General features: G+C 37.8%; 1 protein-coding gene across 1 annotated transcript; it reads right to left on the bottom strand.

The window, feature by feature from the left end:
• Positions 1-9,926: 9,926 nt before the first annotated feature.
• On the bottom strand, positions 9,927-10,589 carry LOC110727713 (uncharacterized mitochondrial protein AtMg00810-like). The gene has a single exon (XM_021907295.1). It carries the CDS (start codon positions 10,587-10,589, stop codon positions 9,927-9,929), a length of 663 nt encoding a protein of 220 aa, XP_021762987.1.
• Between the last annotated feature and the right edge of the window lie 353 nt (positions 10,590-10,942).

Raw genomic sequence — 10,942 nt, 5'->3', positions numbered from 1 at the left:
GATGACGTCGTCTCGACGGCAGGTGGCTACATTCCTCATCCGGACGAGCTGGCTCTGGAAGGCATCTATACATCGTGCCATCGCCGAAACCACCTCGCGCGGGAACTGTCAAAGAAATAAGTTAGTAAATATGCATAATATATGGACAAAAATTGCAAATAAACCAAGCTTACTCGAGTCTGGTGGCGAGGAATCGACCGCTCTACGAAGCGCTTGCCCTCGGGAGCCGGAGGAATCATCTCCTCGATCGGCCCATATGTCCTCTGGTAATGGATGGACATACGGGGTGGCACGAACTCAGTAGCACCATCCTGATAAAGCAAAAAGTCAGTAAAACATTACTTGGGGGCTACTTAATAGAAAGTAAAAGCTGAAAAATCTTACCCTCACATCCTCAGCCGATACGGGGGCTGGAGCTAACAACGACAGTAACTCCTCAGCATAGTACTGCCCAGAGATCGCGTAGGACTGCCAAGGGGTACCAGCTCCCTCGTACATGCTTAACAACCGCGCGTCGTCGAACATATGACGTGGCGGAGGAGCAGGAACGACGAAGACATCAGAGGAATGTTGTCTAGCAACCCTCTCTCCCAAGTACGCGATCGCTCCATAAGTCCCCAGAAAATAGCGACGCTCAGCGGAATACTGTGCGTCTAACCCAAGGACTGTCCAGCCGCCCCATGGCTGGTACACCACCTTAGGCCCCTGCAAAGAACATCAATCAGGCAAGAGTATACCTAAAGCGTCGTGAAAAGGCAAATAAATAAAAACGTTGTACCGCGATGATCCAGTTCCGGACATATGTAGTAGACATATCCACATGGCGGCCGCCCCAAGAAGCGCTCACTGGAAATTCGCGCGGCGATGGTCTCGCTGGCGCAGCAGAGGGGAAGTGCTCGTAGAACCAGATCTACAAGGAGTAAAAATTGTGAGTAAATACTAGCTAAAATGTAGAGCTAAACTTTATAGCCAATAATGTTTACCTCTATGACCTTCCAAAAGGCATACAAAGCAACATTCGTCCCAAAAGACCGGTGTCGACACGAGTCCCTCAGTGCACGAACGAAATCAGCATAGGCCAAGCTAGCCCAATCATAAGTCCCGATCCGGTGAAGATCGCGGACAACAGGAAGGTAGTAAAGCAACGCCCTACTACCCTTGTCAGGAGAGAACGTCCCTGACAACAACATCAGTGCAAAGATGCTCACCCGCTGCTCTCGGGTGGTCGTATCGTCATCAAAAGCCGCTGCCAGCGTCGAGCGGCGAATCCCCCTGGCACTAAACTGAGTCGTCTCGACCTCAGCTCGGGATCGAATAGTGATCGGCCCCAACAACTCCTCGACCTCCGCAAAAAAGACGTCGATTCCACTGTCAAACGGCAGTGGCACAGAGTTGAACTCCAGTCCTGTAATGAGACTGAAGTCCGTAGGGGTGACCATCATCTCTCCCCAAGGGAAACAGAAGGTGTTGGTGGTGTCCCAGAAGAACTCCACTAAAACGCGCACTATATGGTGACCCCCACTAGAGGCAACGATAGCCTCGGAGGTCTCGAACAGGGTAGCCAGTTCGCAAGACTCCCATAGGAGTCTCGTCTCCAAATCTCTGGCGATGTACATCTTGTACAAATAGCCCAAACCATCACAGCCGAAACCATGATAGCGCGTCCTCCCGACCGTGATGCCCCGTCTCACCCTCTCAGAAATGTGGTGGACGGGGGCAAAGAACAGGGTCCGCTCATCCCACTCGAGGAGCCGACCAAGCGAAGTAGATGGTGTGACGTCGTCTTCCACGGGCTCATGCTCCCGTCGGGTATTTCGGGACCGTGAACCCGAACCTCGCTGTCTAGCCATACTACATTGTGAAAAATCATCATAAATTAAGGTTCTGTAGTATCTAAGGTTCGCCTAGCCGCATGATACTATGTTCGCAAAAAACAGAGTACATAGTACTAAAACAGAGCAAAAATTCAAATTGAGCATAACGGCATTTTTCAAGCAATCACACAATTTCTTGCAATACTATAGTAATTATTGTGACAAATTGGACAAGAATTGCTAGCAAAAACATCAAGAACAAGTCACATTGTTCTTCACGACCTTAGGAGGTCCAACAATGGCAAATTGCTCATTTCTTCACCAAATTGAGTCAAACAAGTCTCAAATTACTCCCAAGGCAAATAAACATAATCAAGCAATTTCATGGCATAAAACTTGATAAACGAAGTGAATTGAGCATTTTTAATTTCAAATTTACATGAAATTCGAGAATAAACATGTCAAAAATTCATAAAAACTGATGTGAGTTTGAAGAAAACTTACATAGATCGGGAAAGTAGATGAAAAGAGCTTTGATTTGCAACGAATTTGAGTGAATTCGGTTGAGAAACAAGCAAGAACCGAGCAAGTGAAGTTCTGCGGTTTTTCGAGCAGCATACGCGACGAGCAAAGCAGCAAATGAAGAAGAAAGGGGTATTTAAGGAAATCCCCGTGCTGGCGCCAAGACCTAGGCATTGGCGTCAAAAATTAGGCTTGGCGCCTGGCGCCAATCCCAACGCCAGGCGCTAAGGCTAAATTGTGTGACGCTACCGGCTTTTCAGCGGCGCCTGAACACCAAGCCACTTGGTGAGGTTGTTCTACCTTTCTGCAACATATTTTGGGTTCCTTGGTACGCCAGTTAGCCCCTCTAAGCAATTTGACATGATTTTTAATAATCGGCTTGATAAAGTGATCGACCTGATAAAAGATCGTCTCACTTAGCTTAAAGCGCCTAAGCATTGGCTCACTAACAAAAAGCACCGACATATAGGTTCAAAAGCAAAACGCACCGACATACAGGTTCATTCGCAAAAATTAACGACGTACAGATTCAAAGCAGCGGAAGCGCTGACGTACTGGCACAGCGGAAGCAAAGTTCAGGCGAACTTTTAAAGATCGAAAAGCGTGGGTCTTCGGTAATTTCCTTTGGAAAATTATCGCATCAAATGAGGATGACTTCAAGCGAAGTTATTTTCGGCGGCATTCGCTAAGATTGTGGAGTGTTGTCACAAACAACTGAGGATTGTTTCAAGAGAAGCAATCTTCGATGGTATTCCCTTGGACGTAGAATATTATCAAAGCGGAAGAGGATCATTTCAGGCGAAGCAATCTTCTAATTTGGAAGCAGTTACGGGCGTAGCGGTTTTCAAGCGGGATGACATTCTCTAGCTTGCAGGAGGTCATCAAAACAATCTGTTACTTTCAGAGACGTGTGATCGACGGTGCAAGATACGCGTTTCTTAACTCTTTTATCTGTTTAACTAACGCTAGTTTGCAGGTATCGGCGTTACAAGAGTGATTTAGGATCGCAGAACGTTCTGAATCATTCTCCGTCCCTATCGATACTTTGGCTTTCGTTTTCGAAACTCGCGTTTCTCCAAACTCAGTCAAAGTGGGGGCTTCTGTAGACACCCATTTGTGTCTCCCCAAAACCAAACCCAGTGATGAGTGCCTTTCACGTCGAATCATAATTGAATGAAGAGAAAGTGTAGAAAATCTAGTGTTGCGGATAATTTTAATTTTTTTCTCTTCTCTCTGTTTTTGAAAACTTATTTTAAGAAAACAGCCAATCCAGTTTGGTTGGTCCATCATATGGGTCCAATAGTAGTGTAGTTGGATGGGGCTTGACAAGAGCTTTCCAACGATATATTATAAGCCCAATTCCGATGAATATTGAGGAAGTTATGGTCAATTTACTTAACTGGGTCCGGTTTGAGCCTTATGTACGGCTCAATGATCTAGGGGAGGGCCTAATATGATTTATCATTCCTAATGCAATTAGGAATGGTTTTAGTCTCCTAGATTCTTCTAGAAGGTTCTTTTCATTCCTAATTCAATTAGCATTGATAAATTGACTTTTGTTGACTTTTCAGAGTTTTAATTAAAATCAAAAGGCATTTTCGAGGAAAATATACGATTTTATCCTCCAGTACGACAAACTTATTTGATTTTCGAAAACGCGTTAAAAACAGGCTTGACGCCTGACTCCAGGCATTGGCGCCTGGTGCCAGCCATTGGCGCTTGGTTCTAGCCATTGGCGCCTAGCGCCAATTAGCCAGGGTTGGCGCCAACTCTGTTTTTCGTGCACTAGGACTCTGTTCTGTTAATTTATCTTTTTGGCTAATTTCTCTATTAATAACGTATTAAAAACTCCGTTTTCATTCACCAATTCTCACGAATTCTCATCAACAATCAGTTTTCATTCGCAATCATTCATTTAATTCATTCATCTTTCTCTTTTTCTAAACTTTGTTTTTCAAATACAAAATTCCGCATTCGCAAGATCTAGAAACACCTACCCGTATTCGAAGTTGCCTTCGCCCTAGACGTGAAAGGTTTAATTTCTGAGGGTTTGGTCCCAAATCTCTCTTTCAATTATTTGATTTGATTGTTTATTTATTATTTTCCTTGAAGTTACTAACGCGTGTATTTTGTTATTAGAAAGAGGTACGAGGCATCAAAGTAAGTGCTTTAATGGTTTTTAATGATGTAAAAATCATGTTTATATTGTTATTATGATATTCCTAGTATCATGTTTAGGGAAAAGGTTATAATATCAAATATGATTCTTGCGATGCTGCCTATGTTCTTCCTAATATTTATGATGTTAGTATCATGTTAGGGTTAAAGATTTGATTTTTATTGCTTAGTGACATGCTAGGGTTTGTTATTAATCTTGTTAGTATCATGCCTAGGATCTTGCTTTTATTATGTTTTAATATTAACATGAACATGATTATGATTATAATTGTTATAATTTATGATGATTATGAATATTATTATTATTATTATTATTATTATTATTATTATTATTATTATTATTATTTTGATGATGATTATTTTATTTATGATAATTATTGATTATTATTATGTTGCTTGATGTTTTATTGCTATTGCTTGATCACACCTTTTATTGCATGCTTAAAGGAAATTGGTATTTGTAATCACGCTTAATAAGATAATTAATAATTTTGTTAGGGTTAATTTGATTATATTTCAAGTGATTGCCAATATTAATTTGTTTGTGCATTAAATTCAACCAACATAGATCAAACAGGTTTAGGGTAAATCTTATTGATTGCATGTTAATTAGAAAGCGCACATGAATACGATCAGAATAAAGTAGAGGCCTATTATTAGGGCAGGTTCAATCTCTTTTAGGTTGAATTTGTACCTTCATCCCCGAACCCTTATTTGGTTCTAGACCTTATGGAGTTGACGATCTCTTGGATCGTTAAGGGGTGTAACCTTCACCCTGTGAACGGTTTACAAGTTCCTAAAACTTGTTGGCGACTCTTTTGCTCTATCTTCTTCCCTTTTGGCATCACTGTACTTTAGTGTATGATCACAGTGGGGTTCAAGCTAGGGGTTGACGCTTGAAATTTATTCCCTACAGTAGGATAAAAAAGTTAATTTAGAATTCTATTTTCAATCAAATTTGGATAAAATTTTAGTATAAAATTGTTAATTTAGAGTTTTATTTTCGATAAAGCACCAATATTTCATGTGTACAAATTAAATTATAATTTTATTAAAAAAAAATTATAACTCTCATAAATTATCATATAAATTTATTTTTTGTATCATAGTATTTTTTTGGAGCGAATGAATTAGCTCAAAATGCACCACATCCATTATTTATAATATATTCTAATCAATTAAAATTGTCAATCGGGTCGGGTCACGAGTCATTTCACACAGGGTCATTATTTCAGGTTATGAGTCAAGAAATGTTTTTCACCAATGTTATTATTATTAGTCATTACATGCCTACTATATAGTTTAAATCATCACAAAAACACATCAATTCCTAACTAATTTTGTATCAATGATATGTTTTAAAATTAGACATATAGATTAAAATGTTATCTTAAAATTCAATAAACAACCCGGACATCGCACGGACACAAAACTAGTATATATATATATATAAAGGGGAGTTTTTCCCCGAGTTTTTAGAGAGCCACGTAGGATTTAATTTTCTTAGCGCGCCACGTAGGATTGTAAATTTAAGTTGTAACCAATTAAATAAGAGATTATTAATTTCTTTTACAATTAAATAATTCAAATGCCACGTAAGCAAAATTGACGAATGAGATTTTAAAGTTTAAATTAATTAAATACAAAATATTATCTTTTGAGATTAGGAATTTTATTATAATATTTTAAAACTTATATAATAACAATTTTAATAACATAAATATGAAAAATATTTTCTTAAAAAAAATACTAACAAACCGTGCATCGCACGGGCTTCATCTAGTAATATCTAAAACTGACACTTATTATCCAATTTCTGATACTTATTATCTAAAATATGACCATTATTATCTAATACCGGACCAATATTATCTATTTTCTGACACTTATTATCTAATTTCTTACCATTATTATTGAATTTCTAACAATTAATTTATTTTTATATGATTGGACTAACGTGAGTCCGTTCTATACAATACTTTTCCTTTAATTTTTTACGCAGTTTATTAGCTTGGTTGAATTCACGTCAAATACAAAATTCATTCCATCCAAATTAGAAAAGAAGAGGTTCTTACTTTTATTTTATTTTGACAGGAAAAATGCGTTCTTATTAAATAAACCAATTTCCATGTATTTTCAGCCGCCACTAACCTACTTAAATACTTGATAATATGTTTTATATATACTTGAATCAAGGAAATTAAAATAAACATTTCCCTTTTAAAATGCAAAAATTAAACACTCCTTTTGGGAAACAAATTAAGTCATTTTCCTTCAAAAAAAAAACAAACAAATTAAGTCATTAATGATTTTATCCAAATTATGGCAAGAAAAGGTCTCATCATTCACAAACTTTTAAAAAAATCGGGTGTACAATAATTATTGTAAATCCATTATAAAGATAGTTTAAAGTGATTAAAAGTTACCTCTGAAATGAATAAAAGTTACCCCAATATGCGTAAAAGTAACCCAATTCAAATAAAAATTATCTACACTTTATTAGTAAAGAATCACATTTTAAATGACTAAAAATCAATTATTAATGAATGTAATTAAATTACCTTTATAAAACTTTTCTTGTTGTCTATTTATATAAAAATTGTATTATGTTTAAAGTTACTCAAAAACAGGCAAAAAATTACCCTAAAATTAGTTAAAAGTTACCCTTATAATGCTCGATGTACACTAATATTAGTGTAAACCGGATGTATACAAAAGTTTTTGCTCATCATTAAGGAGTGTAAAGTAAAGGTACTTGTTGATGTTATAATCCATTTACTTTTTCCTGTTTTTTTACCAAAAATTATTTAACAGGTAAAGATCCAAAAGTCTACAAATCCAAATTACTACTCCTATTTTATTTGCTATTCAAAAAAAAAATTACTACTTCCTCTATTCTTTTTTACTTGACCTGTTTCTTTTATCACGTTTGCCAATGCACAAGTTTAACCATCAAGTAAAGATTATAAAAGTTATATATTGTGATAGTAGTTATTTAGACGATTCTAACAAGATCTTACATAAATATGTTTTTCTTTACCTATAATTCACAAAAGACGGTTAAAGGTGGGTTGATGAATAGTGTAAAAGTCAAAGCGGGTCAAGTAAAAAAAAACGGATGAAGTATTTTATTTGATGCATATAAAAGTATAAATTAACCATAAAAATCCTATTTAAAGAGGATTAGACGTTGAGACTTGAGACCAAGTTATTACTCCGTATTTGTCAATTACAAAGCCTTGCCTTATCCAATCTATTGACAGGGACATGGGATCCAAGGGGCTAGCCCGGTCCACTTGTCACCTTTTTTTTTTTTTTTTTGTTTTTTAATGGTCAATCATTCTAAATACTAATGGATTTTATGTTCGTTACATAAAAGGTTTTGATGGCATATTCCTTCTTATTCTTCTATAATTTAATCAACTTGTTAATTATATAATTGTCATTTACCCCACAATCATTCATTTGCAATTTGTATATAAATTAACCGTTGTTTCTCTTATACTCCCCGTCACTATTCATTTATTCCACACATAATAAAAATAATTAGGAATATAATTTAGGGACGAAGAGAATAATATACTCCGTATACAAAAAATAGATAGTTATTGTTGGAATAAAGGAAGAAAATGGAAAGTTGACCTTGGCAAGAGTGAAGCTGATTTTCATCGTTTGTTCACCCTACCTGGCGGGAGCTCGCCCTGTCGGGCTCACCACCGAGCGAAGGTCAAGGCGGAGCTCCTAGGTGACCATTGGAAGTTCCAACTCTTTCTATTTCTCTTCCTCTTTTCTTTGTAATTTCCTCTCAACTCCCAATTAATAGAAGGTTTAAGGAGTTTTATTTCTGATTAAAAGATTTGTCCCTTTGAATTCTTCAACTCTTGATTATTCAATATACTTTAACATAATCTTCAAACACAAGCTTAAACAAAAAAAAAAAAAAAAAAAAAAAAAAAAAAAAAAAACTTAAATACATACTTTATACTGGGCATAAGTTACTTGGCTCCAACCTTTCACCCAGGCCAAAAGTGCCTTTGTGTGGAAGTGGTGTATTAACCTTAGGGAACGTGCTAGCGAATACAATTGTGCACCCGGGTTGCGCCGAAATTTTGGTTTCAAGTCAGTGAATTTGCTTCACAACACACCGTACTCTTTTCATCGTTATAAGATTAACTTTTCGATCTTATTACTACCTCCGTTTCTTATTATGTGCAACGAAGAGGTATTATTTGTGAGATATAAAATATTCCTTTGTTGCACATAATAAGAAACGGAGGTAGTATATTAATTTCATTGTAGCCTTGAAAATACTTCTTATATTAATTATAAAAATTATAACTTATAACCAATCAAGCTAGCATAGTTTGGTCTAATGGTAAGGTTTGCATCAAACCCCCTAGAGGCATTATGGGGGTAGGGATTCCCTTACCCATCTCCCCTACTTTTAAAGTGTCTAACCCGAGCCTAAAAGACCTGTGAGAAGTTTCGACCTAGTAGGGACCTTCTCCTTACCCAAGAAAAAAAAAGTACTCATTATAGGCTATAAGTGAAGCTTTGGTTAATGTTGCAGCTATATGCCTGTATATGAGATAAATTGCACTATAGGCGCTTTAGGGCCGGGGTAAGGGTACTTTAGTTCTACTAATAATCCCTACTCCCAAACATTTTGTAGTTGGAGGGGCTCGAATTTGTGACCTCAAAGTCACAAGATAAGGTTCCTACCAATTCCACCGTATCTTCGTATGTGATGGATAGAATATTCAAAAGTTGCTTAAGTGGTGTATTTGTACCGTACTTTTTAGATACCATGATTTCGGAACCAAATTTGAGTATGCATCATGCATGCAAGTGTACAGAGTGCTGTTGTTTATAGATGAGGTTCATATGAGTATGTTGTATGCATACATATAAAATGTATTGGAAAAGAAACCTCAATGAGAAATTACAAGATTTACAACTTCTAATAAGTGCATATTTTTTTTTTATACAGGTAAGAAGAAAAAAAAGGACATTAGGAGATCCTCCTCACGAGGGAAACTCGTAATGCATCACAGGAGAGAATAGTAGAAAGACTAGAGTTAGAGTAATGTCCATACTATCACTAACTAGATAACCGACATTAGTATAGGAAATAATCCCTTGAGATTTCTCATTATAGGAAAGTGTTTAAATACATAGATTACAAAACACTAAGCTAGGTTAACAATAAATACAAAGTGTACAAGGGGAGTGAACCTAGTAAATTACAAGAGGTAAAGGGGTGTGAACCTCGTAAATGCAAGATTATTTACATAATCTAATACACCCCCGCAGTCGAAGCGGGAGGCTTGAATTGTGAACGCTAAGACTGTTTCTAAAATCATCGAAGAGAAGTTGTGGAAGACCTTTGGTGAAAATGTCCGCGATTTGATATCAAGAAGGAACATGAAGAACACGAACTTGACCGAGAGCAACCTTTTCACGAACAAAATGGATGTCCATTTCAATGTGTTTGGTCCTTTGATGTTGAACCGGGTTGCCGGAGAGATAGGCGGCACTAACATTGTCACAATACACAACCGTAGCTTTCTTGATTGGGCAGTGGAGTTCGAGAAGAAGGTTGCGAAGCCAACATGATTCGGCGACGACATTTGCGACACCCCGATACTCGGCCTCCGCACTTGACTTGGAGATAATGGGTTGACGTTTGGCAGACCAAGAGATCAAGTTGTCACCAAGAAACACGCAATAACCCGAGGTTGAGCGGCGTGTGTCGGGGCAGCCACCCCAATCCGCATCAGAGTATGAGATTAGGCTGCTTGTGGGAGAAGCATAGAGGTGAAGGCCGTGAGATAAGGTACCCTGAAGGTACCGCAATATGCGTCGAACATCATGCATGTGTTCTTGCCGTGGGTCGTGCATATATAAACAGATTTGTTGCTCGACATACGAGATATCCGGGCGAGTAAAAGTGAGATATTGAAGAGCGCCGGAAAGACTACGATATAATGTGGGATCATCAATAGGAGGGCCGGAAGTGGAGCTCAACTTAGCTTTGGTGTCGACGGGTGTGGCCGAAGGCTTGCAAGAGGACATATTGGCACGGGCAATGATATCCTTAGCATAGGATTATTGAGACAAAAACATACCCCCGGAATGACGAGTCACAGAAATACCAAGGAAAGATTTGAGAGTACCAAGATCAGTCATGGCTAATTCGGAACTGAGACGACCCATAATAGAAAGCCGAAGAGCGTCGGAGGAGGCGGTGAGGACAATATCGTCGACATAGAGAAGAATGTATGCCAATTCTTTGCCTTGAGAGTAGATGAAGAGAGAGTTGTCAGATTTGCTGTGGGAAAAACCAATAGTAGCTACAAAGGAGGCAAACCGATGATACCAAGCCCGTGAGGCTTGCTTTAGCCCATAGAGAGCCTTTTTGAGAAGAC

The sequence above is a fragment of the Chenopodium quinoa genome, unplaced genomic scaffold (genome assembly GCF_001683475.1).
Source record: "Chenopodium quinoa cultivar QQ74 unplaced genomic scaffold, ASM168347v1, whole genome shotgun sequence".
NCBI lineage: Eukaryota > Viridiplantae > Streptophyta > Magnoliopsida > Caryophyllales > Amaranthaceae > Chenopodium > Chenopodium quinoa.
Note: the sequence above shows the minus strand (reverse complement) of the source record. Positions and strands in the feature narration are given on the sequence as shown.